The 19,620-nt window shown below is 37.9% G+C and overlaps 1 protein-coding gene across 1 annotated transcript; it reads left to right on the forward strand.

The window, feature by feature from the left end:
• Positions 1-5,909: 5,909 nt before the first annotated feature.
• On the forward strand, positions 5,910-13,703 carry LOC149108848 (uncharacterized). The gene is made up of 6 exons (XM_089293554.1): positions 5,910-6,004; positions 7,406-7,556; positions 8,043-8,065; positions 9,613-9,702; positions 12,774-12,889; positions 13,468-13,703. Exons 2-5 carry the CDS (start codon positions 7,422-7,424, stop codon positions 12,829-12,831), a joined length of 306 nt encoding a protein of 101 aa, XP_089149680.1. The 5' UTR covers positions 5,910-6,004; positions 7,406-7,421; the 3' UTR covers positions 12,832-12,889; positions 13,468-13,703.
• The last annotated feature ends 5,917 nt before the right edge of the window (positions 13,704-19,620 follow it).

Genomic DNA, 19,620 nt, shown 5'->3' on the forward strand with positions numbered 1-19,620 from the left:
TTGCTTTTTTGTCTTTTTGTCTTATGTATTACATTCGTTCTACGAACAGTTCATCTGGGAAACTCATGGAGGTAAGACTTGGTACTCATCCCCATTGCTAGTGCAAATTTTTGTCATTGCCTTGTACCTGTTGAGGAACGGCCAAACGCGGGGGTTTTGAGTCTTACCGTTTCCCTTTCCCAAAGCAAGTTCGAATCAAAGTTTTGGATGAACCGACTGCGAACAACTTTGATAGCGGCCTTTTTTGAAACTAGTTTTACCTATGGAATTAAGTCTGAACTTTCTTCAGTCTCTACATGGCGAAGGACACTTTCCGGTAGAATATTTTTGGTAGGTGTCCATATAAAAAAAGACCGGGGTATCCGTCGGAAGTTTTGGAGAGAACCCCTAAAAGGTACCAACATCCTGTTTTGTGGGCGTGGCTTGAACTTCTTTCTCCCCTAATAGGTTCCAATTCTTACCTAACACATGGTCTCCTGTCATAGCGGAGCTCCGGCGGCCTGAAAATCCGCCAAGCGGAGCCCCATACCCATATAGGAACGAGAAGGAAACCTATGAATTGATTTTCTCATGGTTATCATGGCTAGCAGTATTGCTCCTGGGCGCGCCAGCTGGCGACCATACTCCAGCTAAAAGGCTAACAGAGAAATGCAGCCTTGATTTATAGCCGCCTTCTATGATATTGGACATCCATGTTATGGCCAATTGACACCTGTCAAAACAAGATATCCGCTGACCAGTATCATGTGACCATATCGCGGGCTCGCGTTTAGAGCTCATCGACGTAACGTGTTTTTTAAAGTTGATCGCTGTCCAAGAACTGGTTTTTCTATCGGATCGCGGGCTCAAGTTAGGTTTACTTGTTGTAAACGGGGCCGGGTTGTTCGGAAGCCAGTTAACGCTAATCCAGGATTAAAATTTAACAGAAGTATAAATATTTATTGAATACAAATGTTTTGTTTTGTATATTTTCAGATTATTCAATTTCAAAATAGAGGGCCAAAGAATATATACGGAAAACCTCACTACAAAGTTACAAAAGTAAAATCAAAGTTCTTGCTTAACCTAGGTTATCTTAACCGGGCTTTAAACAACGCAGCCCAGGATCTCCGCTTTTAGGCTTGGCTAAATCTATATATTATTTTGTTGGACTCAATACCCTAAAAGGTACCAGAAAAGCTCCAGCTGTGGACCTTTTACGCAGCGCGCGTTTTTGAACCAAACCGATAAAACTGGATTCCACGAAAATCCCTTTTACTCTCGTGATAAAAACAGCCACAAGAAGAACAAAGAATTTACTGGATCAAAGACCAACTTCTCTGAATCGCAGATATAAGTATATCTTTTTAAGGTTTTCTGAGAGACTTACTTTGCATCGGCCTGAGCGTCGCCTGTCGCAATATATATATCTTTTCCTTTCCACTCTTATTACGTTTATGGCAGATTTTCCCATTCAGTACTAACATACATTAATATCACCCAACTAGTGGACTAATGCAAATCCTGCATTTTGATTGGCTACGCTACTAGAGGACTATTAGTAATAGTCCTCGAGTAGCGAAATTGGCGCAATCGAGCGTGACGTTTTCTTTCGTTTTATTCCCAAATAAATATTTCTTCAAATTGCATTTGCTAACTTTATTATTGCCTTTTCTGTCCGACTAGTTGGGTGATACTAAAACAATTGGACCCTTCGCCCTTAAGGGCCATGGGTCCATAGCCCATTCGGCTTCGCCTCATGGGCTATTGACCCGTAGCCCGCAAGGGCTACGGGTCTAATTGTTAAGTAGAAATGGTTTCATGACTTCATCACATAAGGAGCAAAATTACTGAATCCTAATTGGCTGAGACAGAGGGCATTTTTTCTTAATCACGAGGGCACTTTTGGTAATCAAGAAAGCATGATTACTTGATGCTGATTGGCTGAGCACGCCTGCATTAAGTTAATTTCCCGGTTAACAGGTTCAAACAGATTTTGAAAAGGAATTTCAGAAACGCATCACTTCTGAGTTTGATCTAAACGCGGTTATTTCATGTTAACGTGAAAGAAAATTAACATGCAGCAAAGCGCAGTCTTTTTCTATCCAAAAATCGATTCGCAGCCTGAAAAAAAGTTTAGGTGGGGACGGCTGGTGTCGCACGAAGCATAGAGCTACAGAACCTCATGGCTGCCAAAGTTAATTTCTACGTTTTGCATCGGGTCTCCTTATTAGTATCACAGGTCACCTTATTGCCGTAAAAGACAGCGTAAATTTTGTTGGTACGTTAAGATTTCGCGGTGGAAAGGTGAGTTTTGGATTCAAGAAGTTATTAAAGCTCGTTTGGACACTTGTTTACCTCTTTCATCGATCGATGAAGTAGTTTCACGCCGTTGCAAGCTTCGCAAAAGGTGAATAAACTTAGATTGCTTTGAGTGAATTGGACCTGCTGCGTTTTGCTTACTATTATAGTAGGTTTTCTCTGTTCTACTGCTAGCCTGTTCTTTAATGAAGTTTTTAAGTTTTCCTTTGGGCAGAATTTTGCCCTTTATGTTATAAATAAGTAATCGCAAGTGCCCTCGGGCAATTGAGAATTAATTTTACTTGAAATTTTGTGAAAACTTTGAAAATACGCGTGAAATTAATCCGTAATTGGCCTTGGGCCCATGCGATTACATATACAAATTGTTAGAAAAAATAAGTAAATAAAATAAAATAAAATAAGCGATAAGCTGAACGAACAAAGAAAACAAGGCATAAAATGTACTCTTTTAGACTATACTGACGTACCGAAGAAATAATTGGCAATTCAACGCTGAAAGCGAAGTGAACATTTGTGAAAAACCGTTATTATTTGATGGCGGGGGTTAACGGACCGAACACAGAGAATAAAAAGTAAAAGATGTACTTTTTTGAGCTGTTCTAACGTACCTAATAAACAATTAATAGTTATTGGCCGAAGGCGAAGTGGAGATTGGTGAATATATACCGCGACGAAGTCGTAGGAAATCTTCATCACTGTTCACTTCGGCTTCGACAATCAACTGTATTACTTAATTTACAAAATACTGAACTCATTACTTGCAAAAAATACAATTACTTGCAATACGGGCTACTTAGACTACTAACAATACAATGCTCTACTTACAATAAGTCCTTACATTACTTGCTGAAGGTACCGTTAGTAAGGATACTTACAATATGTTATGCGAAATATTTACATTACTTACAGTACAATATTCCAGTTACAATACAATTCTAACACGTCCTACATTGTTATTAAAAGAATGAAGTTCTTACTGCTTAAAAAAGATTATTTAGAGCTAATATAGAGTTATCGTTTTAGAAATAAAATGTAGGTCGCATGCACAATGCAATTTTTCTATTATGTTTTATTTTATTTTATTTTTAATTTTTAAATTTTCTATCCGTTTCTATTCTTACTAGGGCCTATCTACGCCAAAATAGAAGCAAAATTCATTTTTTGACTTGTGCCACTGAAAGGCGATTTTGGTAGGATAATTCGAGCCCTTGACAACGTATGATTTAATATCACTTTAATATTACAAGGTGTAATAAACACTATTATTACGCGACAAAGTATCATACTTTTCATGGTAATAAAGTTTGGTTTGATCATACATAACTGTATTGTCAAGGCTAAGAATATAATATGGTGTAACTTATTTCAGTGGGAGTAAAGTAAGGGAAGTGTTAATAACATAATGCTTGATGGAATACAGTAATAAAGCTCAAATTGGTTCCTCTTGAGTTACCAACCAGATTTGATTGTGTTTGATGTGTTGAACAAGTTCTTAAAACGGTTTAAAAAATAATTTCAATGTGTGCGAACACACTGAGTTAAAATGAAACGTTCTTCTTTTTTTTTTGAACAACATAATAAATTATTTATTGTCCAATCAGCGGGGGTATAGAGCAGGCAAGCAAAGGCAGACCTACTATCCCCAGCATTGGGGTTGACCAGTGTATCTCAAGCAATCATTGTTATTTGTGTTTGTCCTTGTTGCGATGCATTTTATTCTGTAATATATTAACTAAGACCACCAACTTATCACGCTTAATGACGTCATCGTGTTCTGGATATGTAAATGGCTAAATTATGGTAATAAAAATCGTTAGAATTTGAAGACGGTGGTTAACGGAACAAACAGGGAGAACAAAAAATAAATTATGTACTTATTTTGATCTGTTGTAACGCACCAAATGAATAATTGACAGGTGAATATTCAAAACGGCGAAGTCGAGGAACTTATCCACCGTGGTGAAGATACACCAAAGCAAAATCGAGGGCTAGGTAAATACGCATCGATATTCAAGTCGCCTTCAACGAATAGGAAATTTAAGAAAACCACAACGGCAACGGCAACGAAAATGTCGCCAAACAAAGATTCAACGAGCAATACAATGGCTCTACACATACGTTATAACTCTTGCTACATTTCTTTGCGTCCTCTATAAAATACTGAAGAACATAAAATGACGAAATTGTGCGTTGTGTGGAGAACGGAAACCACGACAGATGATTTTGGTTTTTCATTTTTCGAACTTCAGCTTTTTTAATATTTAAAAAAAAGACAAAAACAAACAAACTGAACCCTTTCAGAGTATCGCGAGATTCGTAGGTGAGATATAAATTCATCTTTTTGATCTACGTTGCCCACAGCATCGCCGTCATAGTTACTTAAACTCCCAATTGTCTCGGTACAAATTTCGGGGGTGAATTTTTTCATAGGTGAATATCGAGGACTACAAATAACAGACTGAAGCAATTGGAAACACAAAGGCAATTGATCGTCAGTATTCATCTATGTGGCCGTGTAGGTTTAATAATAGGTCAATTGTGATTCAACTTATACATCAATTAAACAAGAAAAATAAATAAAGCAAATTGATTCGTTCATGGATAGTCATCACCTAAAATGATTCTATCCAGTCTGAGAAAAAACGAATTTCGGTCACTCCATCTGCCATAGTTTGTCATGGTTGGCAAATCCCATTAGGACTACGTGGACGATCTTGCTCCTGTGGCAATGGTAGTCATTTTTGAACTTCCCTATGCGTTCAATACCTGGGACTTGGAGTGATGTCTCTGGAATAACTTAATATTTCATGCAGTGGCCATCCGCCTAGCTTGTTTACTTGACTAGGTGGTGGAGTAGCTTAGTAACCAAGCTGAGAAATGTCATCGTCGTAAGCCGAGCCTATCGACCAACCAGAATTTCGAATTCTTTATTCATGTTTGGAAATTATACAGAATTGCAATGTTTGTGCCGTATCAAAACAAATTTCCCTGTGGATGTGTCAGACAAGCACAGAAAATAAACACTAATTCAATTAGTTTGGGCCCAAATGGGTTTTTCAGGCAATGTCACTCCAACTGTACTCGACAACATGCCCCTGCTTTCTAAAATATACAAAACTAAGGGAGGTCGAAGATGTTAGTTGATTTTTTCTTTCCAAGTCTGAAGTTGTTATTGATTATTGCTTTTTAATTAACCATGCGAATTCTCAGCCAGGCGGGAAAACAAGACCTTTTTTGTTTTCGTGGATCTGGTTTAGCTCAGTTGAACCTAACCTTATAGACATATTCATAACTCAGGGACAATTCTCTGTTACAGACAGTTCAAGCTGTCCCAGAAAAATCAGAATTCATACAGGCACTTAGCTTCGTCCCTTTCTTGTCCGTACAAAAACGTGCTATTGTTAGTATTAGAAATATAAAAAAAAAGCGAAAAAGAGAAGAAGGAAAAGGAAAGAAATAATGGCCTTGAAGCACACATTTTCAGGATAACAAGCTTGTAAGCTACGCTGGCTGGACTCCAAACTACTTTCTTTCTGAGCAACTGTCTGGTTGTTATGTGAAAGAAAGAATGCAGCAGGCATTGAATATACATTGAGTTATTTCTCCCCATAAGATGCACATCACCTGTACAGGAACCTCATTTATTACCTGAGTCACACCCCAGCCGCAGTACGCACCAAGCCAACTATTTGGAGAAAGAACGGTAAGTTTCACATCACGCACGTAAACGATTTCTCAGTTACCTGCTCCAAGGAAAAGAGTGTGTGACAGACGCGTGTAAATAGCCTATCGCACGCAGATCGTCAGGTTATCATATTTGCGAATGTGTAACGCCGAGCACCCTAAAGAGTATATTCTGAATCTTTTAACTACATTTAAAGCTAAAAGACTTAACCAGATTAATTTCTTTATCATAATCTTTGGCAGTTTCTGTCTCGAGTTTGTATTAGTTTGGCACGGTGCACAAAAAATTATTTTCCTTACGTAAGAAGATCATGATCGGTCAAAACTATACTCATTAAATATTAGGCAAATGCTGCAACAAATTTCTCTGCAATTTTCGCCAACACTCTTTTTTCAAATTTTCGTAAAGTTTCCTTTTTAATTTCCAAATGTCCGTAAACACATAAAAACGTCCATGGAGGAAAGAATTATTAATATACCCTGTGAAATATCGCTGTATCCCAATAGTCGATAAATTATTCAGTAAAAATCATACTTTAAACTGTGTGTTGCGTACCGTTCTTAAGGTCGGCTGTTTGAGAGAATACCCATATTTCTTTCTCTTTCTTTTTTGTTTTTAACAAGTTGTGGGTATTGAGAATAGCAGCTGGAAAAAGGAAACGACAGTAATTTGATTGTGCAGAGGTGTTACGAACTGACAATGATATTAGCGAAAACTCTTTATATCGGCAAGAATACAAGAGAAAAAAAAAATACAATAAAGCAACACTAACCATTATCACAGCCACAACTGACAGGAACTAGGGTAAATAGTCCCACAGCAAAACATTTTAATATGGACTTTTGATTGTTTCTTGGCCGTGCTTTTGAGATCACTGTTTGTTGTTGTACTTAAACAATTATACTCTTCGATGTCTCTCCAAACTCGGTGGCATATTGTTCGCCTCAATTTCAGACAGTAATTGTTAGTTTTTCACGGGAAGGTTCGTCAAGCCCAAGTTTTACTATACCAACTACGCATAGAACAGAGAGCTTTAGCAATGACGACGACGACGCCAAGGATGACAACTTGTTGTAAAAAACGGATTTTACGTTGGGATGCCGCAACCGTGTAGACCTCTTCAGTACGCCTATCAATCTAAAAACTTGCTCTCTTTAAATATGCAATGACAACGTTTGATTCCAAAAGAAGATACGAAAATTTAGCCATTTCGCGCAGAACCATTGCAGAATCATTGCTCTACTTGTGATACTTTTTGTTCGGTGACGTTCTCGTTGGTTTCGCCATCATGGTTTGCTTAAGCTCTCTTTCGATCAGGCCATCGCTTAAAAGTTGTTTGCAACTTTGTTACACTTAAGAATCATAGTCACTAGTTTGTTTGTTTGTTTATTTGTGTCTGTTCTAAAATGTGAATTGCAGATATTTACAAGCAAGTATGGATGCTCGAATTGTCGCCGTTTTTCTTTTTCTTTGCTTGTCAACTGGTTACAGCCTCAAGAATGATGATGTCGATGATGACATCTTGGACATGCTACAGGAAACGGACAATTTGAAGGAGGCGCCCGAAATGGTAAGCTGCGACGGCTCTCTTATGTTCGGTTCCTGTTTTGCTTTTTCGGCAATTTTCCATCCCGGCCATGCACAAAATAAGGTCATTTGCAATTTGATTTTTGTGAGCTCTAAAATAATTATGTTGACGTAATATTTCCAAAACTTAAAGTAAATGTATTCATTTAGAGTCAAAATGGTTTAATGGGTAAAGTTTAAGGGAAAACTATTTCTCGACCTAAAATGCAGTGGATCGCTTTTACAAAGACTGCCACTTAAACCAATCCTCTTCGTCTTCTTCTTTTTCTTCTTCTTCTGCTTCTGCTTCTTTTTTTCTTTTTTCTTCTTCTTCTTCTTCTTATTTTTCTTCTTCTTCTTCCTCTTCTTGTTCTTCTTGTTCTTGTTCTTTTTCTTCTTCTTCTGCCTCGTCTTCGTCTTCTTCTTCTTCTTCTTCTTCTTCTTCTTCTTCTGAGCTCGTTAATTTTTTCTTTGTTAACTCCTCATGCAGGAGGAAGATCATTTGGTGGAACGGTAGGTAATGTTTCATTGATTCAAATTAATTTTTAATTTGCGTAATTAAAGTAATTCCCCTAAAATAAAACTGCCCATAGATTTTTGTTCAAACTTTGTCCAGTGAATGTTTATCATATGGGAACTTTAATTATAAAATAAAAAGGGGGGGGGGGGTGCCCATGCTCGTTAAGGACCAGTGAGGCATTAAAAATGTCCCATTTTAGCATTATTTAATGCTTATTACAAGAACGCATTCCAAGTTATTGTAAACTCTTTGTGAGCCCAGACTCATGAAAACACGCCTCAAACTACAGTCAATACTTGTGTCGGACACAAATAAACTTTTTAAGTTTGATTTTGACAGACAGCTGAATCCTTGTTAAAGTATTGGATTCAAATTGCTTGCCACGGCTATCAAGCTGCAAAATAGAAAATACTACAGTGCAGCTGCTATTTTCCTTATTTATTCAATTTTCAACAATAGAAATCAGATCAGTATTTTCTCACCCAAAGCTAATGATTAGTTTATTAAAATGACTAAAATTATGGGCAGTAAGGATGCGCAATGCAAATGTGAGGAATCACCTTAAGGTAGCCTACTCCAGTTTTTTGGAGACTCAGTAGCGCGCGCTATGATTGCCTGCCTGACGTCAGTATTAATCGCGCGTGCAAAAATGACGCAAGTAACCCCAAGAAGAAACGAAAACCACTTCAGCACCTGAAAGGCGTTAAATCACTTCGGTATACGTAGTAATAGTTTCAAAGTCCCTTCAAACATGTGTTTAGGTCTAGGGCCAAAAAATATGTCAAAAAAGCTTGATAAACACCGGTAAAAGAGCTCTAACCTTGCTTTGTCCAGCGAGAGATGGCTTCACATGAGCGCGCGCTTAAATAAAGGCCATGCCAATTCAATTCTCGTCCAAGGTTGTAAAAGCCAGTCTTTGATCGAGGATTGCTCGAAAACTTACTGTACAACCCACGATGAAACTTTTACAGTTTATTTGTAGGAGTGAATCACATTTAGAGCCAAGATTTTGAAAAATCTGTAAGACCGATTTTGAGCTATTCTTGATTTCACATTTTCTCAGTTTGCGAAAAATCTGTCCTACAGATTTTTGTTTTACTTTGCATGAATGTTACATCAGAGCAAATTGCTTATTCCTGAAATTTTGAGGCTGGGCCATCCTGGTAGATTTTGAGAAAAATGTGATTTAACCTGCTAGTGCCCAGTCTCTCCTTAGGTACTCGGTCGTTCATTTTGGCCATTTGTTGACGTTTAATTGTTCAAGTTTCCCATAGAATTGTAAAAGAATTAAGGAAACAGTAAATAGAGAAAGAAAAATCACCTTGGCACATTTTTCAAAAGAGTTAGAAGTTGGGTTGTTATAATCTATCAAAACTGTAGTGAGCCACCACTTCCGGGTAAGGAAGGGCGCTATATCACCAAAAGGAATGGCTGTAAGCTATAGCGGGTTCTTAATTTATAATTTCGCGCAGACATTTCACCGTTACACTTTTAGTTAGGAACTTTGATATTTTTTCAGTTTGCTCTGTTTTTGTTTCAGTTTGGCTTTATCGCCGTCTGAATCGTTATCATCGTTACACTCTTTCCCGAATGAAATGTCTTTGCCGATCCCCACTAGCATGGTCGATGGGTATGAACAGGAGCCATAATCGGGGACGGACACCGTAAGTCTTGGGATCCGCGCGCACCTATGATATGGGACAATTTTTCTATTTTTAGAACAAATTGCGCCATCCTGACGTCATATATCCGCGCGGATCCACGCGCATGTCGGGAGCTCTCGCGCGGATGTTGTCACGTTGCCTGATCAAATGGTGAGAGTTGCGAGATTCCCTTGTAGAGTTTTCACAGCGATGGCAGGGAATAAGGCAGGAAATAAGAACCAGGGCTTTTATATGTAGTTTTATGCTCTGAGCTAATGGAAACGGTGAGTTTTTCAGGGTCGAAAACATGACTTCGATTTCGCGCTGTGAATGAATGCTCACGCTAGTTGTACACGTAAGCTATTGCGTTTGTTCTATAAAGAAAAGTTATGTAAGAAAACTGTTTACTCTGGTATCGAGTTAAGTTTTGAGTTTCCAAAACAATGCTTAATCATAACCAAACCCTGTTTTGATAGTTTCTTATTGTTTCTGTTTGTTTGGCGAGTTTGCAAAAGTTTTTGAAAGGAAAGTCTGACGCGCACAAGTAGCTAATTTGCATAGTGCAGCGCGTGCACTTTCAAGTCCGAGTCGGTGTTTTCAATTGTCAACAAATCTTGACAAAGATTTCTTTCGCTGTCGTTTGTGCCGAGATGCTGCAACAATTTTCACCAACGCCAAAAGGCTACTAACATCATGAGTGTTTCTTTAACATAGTGAAATCTTACACTCCGAAAATAAAATAGACAAGGAGTTTTGATAACTCAACCAACAAAATCGAAATCTTTATTCGAGTACCGTGACTATTCGAGTTGATTAAAGAAAGCTGATTATTTCTGCTGTATTCACATATTTTCAGCTAAGCTTTTAATATGTTCTCAAACATTTATCAAACTTAAACACAATGTAAAACTAGAGATACATGAGTTCGATGTACGTTTTCACACGAAAGTGGGGAAGTCCAATTTGTCATGTTTTACTGACTGTACAAAACACGCATCGGCGGGCGCTCTTATTCATCGAGAACAGTCAATTTATTGGATTTTCTACACAAACAAAACTGAGCAGCATCTACAGACATAAACTTTATTGTCACTTATTGGGCCTTGATAAAACATCAAGTGTTACTTACAATTCAGGCGAAACTGAAACTTGCAATTATTATTATTATTATTTTTTTACTGTTCGGTCGAGATAGACTCTGGTGAAATCCTCGCAAGCGTTTGGCAAGAGGAGGGAAACTTTGGAGTCCTAAAACGCTGCTATATCCACATATATCCAACTAGTTTTTTTGCTGTGTTTTGGAAAAGCTGTTAATCTTCAACATATGTGAAACTTAGCGTGGAGTAATGTGGAGCTCTTGTAAAAGAAGCTGCGGAACACAACTGATATAAAGCGGCACATAACTAAATTTGACACTGTCTTACTTCACTCAAACTGGAGCAGCTTACGACGAAAACACTGAAGCAAAATTTTAACAGACCTGAAAGTAATGAGTTGTGGGCCAAAAGCATCAAACATTTCGGGAATTTCGGACGCCATTTCTCCGCGCTACATCCGCAAAAATCCTCGCAGCATGTACGCGCGTGTGTCGCACGGGATGGCGCAATTTGTTCTAAAAAAAGAAAAATTGTCCTATATCATAGGGACAGCCCCAAACTAGAAATGGCGCGCGCTTACCGTCTCCGTCCCCGATTATGGCTCCTGATATGAATATTGAATCCTCCTAGAAAAGTTTAATGTAATAAAATAACCTGAGAAAAGAATAACTGTGGTCTCCCGTAAGGGATATCTCTAAGAGCTGGGCTGTTTTTTTCTTGTTGTTATTGTTGTTGTTGTTGTTGCTTTATTTTTGTCTTTTTTTGCGGAATATCTGCTGCATGCTTGTTTTTTCTCAGACACGAACGCTAGCACTTTAATTTCCTATTTTCGATTTCTAAGTAGTTGTACTGCATTTCCCGTTTATTTCCCTATCGATCTAAGCCACTGTAACCAGGAGTTACTATTTTAAACTTTGTTGTTCTACTTTTAAGAATGTAAAATGTAAAGTGTAAAATATAATGTAAAAGTATCCCTTTTTGTTTTTATTACAAAAAAAATTACAAAAAAAATTGAGAGCTTCTGAAAGACTATGCACTTGAGCTAATTGCCTGGCATTGTGATGTTTCACGCCGTGATCATTATCTCCAACATTGTTCCAGAAAAGTTTGACTGTGACTCTACTCTCCCGTAAAATAGTCTTTAGGTGTCTAAGTCAGTTATTTCAATTGAACATGTATCAGATTGGCTTTCTGGTCCAGGAAATTGACCTAAATTTTGACGTGACGCAACACCATCAAAGCGTTTAACTTTGAAAATTTGCTAAAAACCTAGGTTTAAATTACATCTAACGGTGACATTTTAGTAATATGGGTTAGCTTTTCCAGCAACGCTAAATTACTTTGGCTTGCTAGCGTTCGTAAAAAGTGTAATTTTAGGGTAGAGTTTTGCTCTTTTCAAGGCAAAGTACGTAAGGCCTTCTCGACAAGAAAATAAAAATCCAAACACCCTTGAAGATACAATTTTGAAACAAGTAAGTGAAAACCTTTTTCCTGAAAAAGTTTGAGAAAATCGAACTTTTCTATCCTGCATAGGTATAGGTGATCGTTACAGCAAGTTGCTCTTCCTAAGTAAGTCTGCCTTCGGGCAACTTATCGTGGTTTCCAGAACTTGACATAAGTGCTGTTAATTCTCCTGGTTGAATTGCTTCTATTGTCAATTTAATCGCGCTGCGTTTAACGTATTTTCTCCTGGGTGAGAGGAGGCGCTAGTAAAATAAATAATGCGGCCAATAATGTGGCCTAACCATGTGGCAAGAACACAGTACAGGAATTCAACAAGGAACTGGGACCGATCAATTCAGAATTTATTAAAAGCTGCGTCGGCAGTCACCAAAAGGAACTGGAGTACATCTGCCTGAAGCTAAGGGGGTTATTAAATTATAATTCCACGCAATCTATAACCTTTGCAATTGAACGTAAAGAACTTTACATTTATCCAGTTTGCTCTGTTTTGTTTTTAGACATTACACGGTGATTGACTACTTCACACCGTCTTCATCGTCTACTGTTCATCACTGACATTTTCTCGCCGTCTGAAACGTCGTTGTCGAGCCCTAAGAGCGTGGCCGGTCGATAGGTATGAATACTGAATCCTCCTAAAAAGTGTTTATAATGTAATAAAATAACCTAAAATAAGAAAAACTGAGGCCTCCCGTAAGGAATATCTCTATTATCACTGTTGTGGTTGTTTTGGTTGCTTTATTTTTTGCCTTTTTTTTTGTTTTTTGTTTTTTGTTTTTGCGGAATATCTGATGCGTGCTTTTCTTTTTTTTGAGACGCAAACGCTAGTACTTTAATTCCCTATTTGCGATTTCTAAGTAGTTGTAATGCATTTCCCGTTTATATCTCTATCGATCTAAGCAACTGTAACCAGGATTTACTATTTTAAACTTTTTTGTTTTACTTTTAAGAATGTAACTGCAAAGGACACGAGTTTAATTTTTGTCCAGTTAAGTTGAAGCAAACGCCGGTAATGATTATATCATGTTTCAGCCATCATGCACGCAAAAGAAAATAAAATCTAAGACCTTTCATCTCAATCTAGAACCTTGCCAATAGCAGCAACGTGAATTCTTTCAAGCAAGCTTTGTCAGGTTTCATTATCATAACTTATCAACATGTCTTAATTTCTGTTTGTTTTTCTTCTCTCCTTAGCTCGGCGGCATCAATCGCTGCCTAGTAACTCTATAACACGATGATATGTCAGCTGGGAGAAAGAATCGTTGTCAATTTATTCAAGAACAACGACCAATTGCGAAGGGTTAAAGTTGAATTTAGGTTCAAATGTCGTGAGATCGTTTTACATAGGTGATTGTGGGATAGTTACTGTTGTTATACTTAAAATGTACGTACGTTACACTGGATTAAAATTAAACAGGGCTAAGAAATGATTGCTTTTTTGTCCTTTTGTCTTGTGTATTACATTCCTTCTAGGAACAGTTCATCTGGGAAACTCATAGAGGCAAGACTTGGTACTCATCCCCATTGCTAGTGCAAATTTTTGTCATTGTCTTGTACCTGTTGAGGAACGGCCAAACGTGGGGGTTTTGAGTCTTACCGTTTCCCTTTCCCAAAGCAAGTTCGAATCAAAGTTTTGGATGAACCGACTGCGAACAACTTTGATAGCGGCCTTTTTTGAAAGTAGTTTTACTTAATTATCGAATTAAGTCTGAACTTTCTTCAGTCTCTACATGGCGAAGGACACTTTCCGGTAGAATATTTTTGGTAGGTGTTCATATAAAAAAAGACCGGGGTATCCGTCGGTAGTTTTGAAAAGAACTCCTAAAAGGTACCAACATCCTGTTTTGTGGGCGTGGCTTGAACTTCTTTCTCCCCTAATAGGTTCCAATTCTTACATAACACATGGTCTCCTGTCATAGCGAAGCTCCGGCGGCCTGAAAATCCGCCAAGCGGAGCCCCATACCCATATAGGAACGAGAAGGAAACCTATGAATTGATTTTCTCATGGTTATCATGGCTAGCGGTATTGCTCCTGGGCGTGCCAGCTGGCGACCATACTCCAGCTAAAAGGCTAACAGAGAAATGCAGCCTTGATTTATAGCCGCCTTCTATGATATTGGACATCCATGTTATGGTCAATTGACACCTGTCAAAGCAAGGTATCCGCTGACCAGTATCATGTGACCATATCGCGGGCTCGCATTTAGAGCTCATCGACGTAACGTGTTTTTTAAAGTTGATCATGCCCAAGAACTGGTTCTTCTATTGGATCGCGGGCTCAGGTTAGGTTAACTTGTAAACGGGGCCGGGTTGCTCGGAAGCCGGTTAACGCTAATCCAGGATTAAAATTTAACAGAAGTATAAATATTTATTGAATACAAATGTTTTGTTTTGTATATTTTCAGATTATTCAATTTCAACTAATAGAGGGCCAAAGAATATATACGGAAAACCTCACTACAAAGTTACAAAAGTAAAATCAAAATTCTTTCTTAACCTAGGTTATCTTAACCGGGCTTTGAACAACGCAGCCCAGGAGCTCCGCTTTTAGGCTTGGCTAAATCTATATATTATTTTGTTCGACTCAATACCCTGAAAGGTACCAGAAAAACTCCAGCTGTGGACCTTTTACGCAGCGCGCGTTTTTGAACCAAACCGATAAAACTGGATTCCACGAAAATTCCTTTTACTCTCGTGATAAAAACAGCCACAAGAAGAACAAAGAATTTACTGAATCAAAGACCAACTTCTCTGAATCGCAGATATAAGTATATCTTTTTAAGGTTTCCTGAGAGACTTACTTTGCATCGGCCTGAGCGTCGCCTGTCGCAATATACATATCTTTTCCTCTCCACTCTTATTACGTTTATGGCAGATTTTCCCATGCAGTACTAACATACATTAGTATCACCCAACTAGTTGACTAATGCAAATCCTGCATTTTGATTGGCTACGCTACTAGAGGACTATTAGTAATAGTCCTCGAGTAGCGAAATTGGCGCAATCGAGCGTGACGTTTTCTTTCGTTTTATTTCCAAATAGATATTTCTTCAACTTGCATTTGCTAACTTTATTATTGCCCTTTCTGTCCGACTAGTTGGGTGATACTAAAACAATTAGACCCTTCGCCCTTAAGGGCCACGGGTCCATAGCCCATTCGGCTTCGCCTCATGGGCTATCGACCCGTAGCCCGCAAGGGCTACGGGTCTAATTGTTAAGTAGAAATGGTTTCATGACTTCATCACATAAGGAGCAAAATTACTGAATCCTAATTGGCTGAGACAGAGGGCACTTTTTCTTAATCACGAGGGCACTTTTGGTAAACAAGAAAGCATGATTACTTGATGCTGATTGGCTGAGTACGCCTGCATTAAGTTAATTTCCCGGTTAACAGGTTCAAACAGATTTTGAAAAGGAATTTCAGAAACGCATCATTTCTGAGTTTGATCTAAACGCGGTTATTTCATGTTAGCGTGAAACAAAATTAACATGCAGCAAAGCGCAGTCTTTTTCTATCCAAAAATGCATCGATTCGCAGCCTGAAAAATAGTTTGAGTGGGGACGGCTGGTGTCGCACGAAGCATAGAGCTACAGAACCTCATGGCTGCCAAAGTTAATTTCTACGTTTTCCATCGGGTCGCCTTACCGGTATCACAGGTCACCTTATCGCCGTAAAAGACAGCGTAAATTTTGTTGGTACGTTAAGATTTCGCGGTGGAAAGGAGAGTTTTGGATTCAAGAAGTTATTAAAGCTCGTTTGGACACTTGTTTACCTCTTTCATCGATCGATGAAGTAGTTTCACGCCGTTGCATGCTTCGCAAAAGGTGACTAAACTTAGATTGCTTTGAGTGAATTGGACTTGCTGCGTTTTGCTTACTATTATAGTAGGCTTTCTCTGTTCTACTGCTAGCCTGTTCTTTAATGAAGTTTTTAAGTTTTCCTTTGTACAGAATTTTGGCCTTTATGTGATAAATAAGTAATCGCAAGTGCCCTCGGGCAATTGAGAATTAATTTCACTTGAAATTTTGTTAAAACTTTGAAAATACGTGTGAAATTAATCCGTAATTGCCCTTGGGCCCATGCGATTACATATACAAATTGTTAAAAAAAATAAGTAAATTAAATAAAATAAAATAAGCGATAAGCTGAACGAACAAAGAAAATAAAGCATAAAATGTACTCTTTTAGACTACACTGACGTGCCGAAGAAATAATTGGCAATTAAACGCGGAAAGCGAAGTGAACATTTGTGAAAAACCGTTATTATTTGATGGCGGGGGTTAACGGACCGAACACAGAGAATAAGAAGTAAAATATGTGCTTTTTTGAGCTGTTCTAACGTACCTAATAAACAATTAATAGTTATTGGCCGAAGGCGAAGTGGAGATTGGTGAATATATACCGCGACGAAGTCGTAGGAAATCTTCATCACTGTTCACTTCGGCTTCGACAATCAACTGTATCATTTAATTTACAAAATACTGAACTCATTACTTGCAAAAAATATATTTACTTGCAATACGGGCTACTTAGACTACTAACAATACAATGCTCTACTTACAATAAGTCCTTACATTACTTGCTGAACGTACAGTTACTAGGGATACTTACAATACGTTATGCGAAATACTTACATTACTTACAGTACAATATTCCAGTTACAATAAAATTCTAACACGTCCTACATTGTTATCAAAAGAATGAAGTTCTTACTTGCTTAAAAAGGATTATTTAGAGCTAATATAGAGTTATCGTTTTAGAAATAAAATGTAGGTCGCATGCACAATGCAATTTTTTTCTATTATGTTTTATTTTATTTTATTTTAATTTTTAAATTTTCTATCCGTTTCTATTCTTACTAGGGCCTATCTATGGCAAAATAGAAGCAAAATCTATTTTTTGACTTGTGCCACTGAAAGGCGATTTTGGTATGATAATTCGAGCCCTTGACAACGTATGATTTAATATCACTTTAATATTACAAGGTGTAATAAACACTATTATTACGTGACAAAGTATTCTACTTTTCATGGTAATAAAGTTTGGTTTGATCATGCATAACTGTATTGTCAAGGCTAAGAATATAATATCGTGTAACTTATTTCAGTGGGAGTAAAGTAAGGGAAGTGTTAATAACATAATGCTTAATGGAATACAGTAATAAAGCTCAAATTGGTTCCTCTTGAGTTACCAACCAGATTTGATTGTGTTTGATGTGTTGAACAAGTTCCTAAAACGGTTTAGAAAATAATTTCAATGTGTGCGAACACACTGAGTTAAAATGAAACGTTCTTCTTTTGTTTTGAACAGCATAACAAATTATTTATTGTCCAATCAGCGTGGGTATAGAGCAGGCAAGCAAAGGCAGACCTACTATCCCCAGCATTGGGGTTGACCAGTGTATCTCAAGAAATCATTGTTATTTGTGTTTGTCCTCGTTGCGATGCAATTTATTCTGTAATATATTAACTAAGACCACCAACTTATCACGCTTAATGACGTCATCGTGTTCTGGGTATGTAAATGGCTAAATTATGATAGTAAAACCTGTTAGAATTTGAAGACGGGGGTTAACGGAACGAACAGGGAGAACAAAATAATAAATTATGTACTTATTTTGATCTGTTCTAACGCACCAAATAAGTAATTGACAGTTATTGGCCGAAGGGGAAGTCGACATTGGTGAATATTCACCACGGCGAAGTCGAGGAACTTATCCACCGTGGTGAAGATACACCGCAGCAAAATCGAGGGTTAGGTAAATACGCATCCATATTCAAGTCGCCTTCAACGAATAGGAAATTTAAGAAAACCACAACGGCAACGGCAACGAAAATGTCGCCAAACAAAGATTCAACGAGCAATACAATGGCTCTACACATACATTATAACTCTTGCTACATTTCTTTGCGTCCTCTGCAAAACACTGAAGAACATAAAATGAGCAAATTCTGCGTTGTGTGGAGAACAGGAACCACGACAGATGATTTTGGCTTTTTATTTTTCGAACTTCAGCTTTTTTAATATTTTAAAAAAAGACAAAGACAAACAAACTGAAGCCTTTTAGAGTATCGCGAGATTCGTAGGTGAGATATAAATTCATCTTTTTGATCTACGTTGCCCACAGCATCGCCGTCATAGTTACTTAAACTCCCAATTGTCCCGGTACAAATTTCGGGGGTGAATTTTTTCGTAGGTGAATATCGAGGACTACAAATAACAGACTGAAGCAATTGGAAACACAAAGGCAATTGATCGTCAGTATTCATCTATGTGGCCGTGTAGGTTTAATAATAGGTCAATTGTGATTCAACTTATACATCGATTAAACAAGAAAAATAAATAAAACCAATTGATTCGGTCATGGATAGTCATCACCTAAAATGATTCTATCCAGTCTGAGAAAAAACGAATTTCGGTCACTCGATCTGCCATAGTTTGTCATGGCTGGCAAATCCCATTAGGACTACGTGGACGATCTTGCTCCTGTGGGAATGGTAGTCAATTTTGAACTTCCCTATGCGTTCAATACCTGGGACTTGGAGTGATGTCTCTGGAATAACTAAATATTTCATTCAGTGGCCATCCGCCTAGCTTGTTTACTTGACTAGGTGGTGGAGTGGCTTAGCAACCAAGCTGAGATATGTCATCGTCGTAAGCCGAGCCTATCGACCAACCAGAATTTCGAATTCTTTATTCATGTTTGGAAATTATACTAAGTTGCAATGTTTGTGCCGTATCAAAACGAATTTCCCTGTGGATGTGTCAGACAAGCACAGAAAATAAACACTAATTCAATTAGTTTTGGCCCAAATGGTTTTTTTCAGGCAATTTCACTCCAACTGTACTCGACAACATGGCCCTGCTTTCTAAAATATACAAAACTAAGGGAGATTGAAGTTGTTAGTTGATTTTTTCTTTCCACGTCTGAAGCTGTTATTGATTATTGCTTTTTAATTAACCATGGGAATTCTCAGCCAGGTGGGAAAACATGACCTTTTTTGTTTTCGTGGATTTGGTTTAGCTCAGTTGAACCTAACCTTATAGACATGTTCATAACTCAGGGACACTTCTCTGTTACAGACAGGTCAAGTTGTCCCAGAAAAATCAGAATTCATACAGGCGCTTAGCTTCGTCCCTTTCTTGTCCGTACAAAAGCGTGCTACTGTTAGTATTAGAAATATAAAAAGAAAAAAAAAGGAAAGAAATAATGGCCTTGAAGCACACATTTTCAGGATAACAAGCTTATAAGCTACGCTGGCTGGACTCCAAACTACTTTCTTTCTGAGCAACTGTCTGGTTGTTATGTGAAAGAAAGAATGCAGCACGCATTGAATATACAATGA

The sequence above is a fragment of the Orbicella faveolata genome, unplaced genomic scaffold (genome assembly GCF_042242905.1).
Source record: "Orbicella faveolata isolate gen_17 unplaced genomic scaffold, um_ofav_v1 contig_25, whole genome shotgun sequence".
Lineage (NCBI taxonomy): Eukaryota > Metazoa > Cnidaria > Anthozoa > Scleractinia > Merulinidae > Orbicella > Orbicella faveolata.

Bases quoted from the DNA above. Each gene is read 5' to 3' on its own strand.
- LOC149108848 (XM_089293554.1), top strand. From the start codon at position 7,422: ATGGATGCTCGAATTGTCGCCGTTTTTCTTTTTCTTTGCTTGTCAACT. The intron at 7,557-8,042 runs GTAAGCTGCGAC...CTCCTCATGCAG, and splicing joins TGAAGGAGGCGCCCGAAATG to GAGGAAGATCATTTGGTGGA. The intron at 8,066-9,612 runs GTAGGTAATGTT...TTTTTGTTTCAG, and splicing joins GAAGATCATTTGGTGGAACG to TTTGGCTTTATCGCCGTCTG.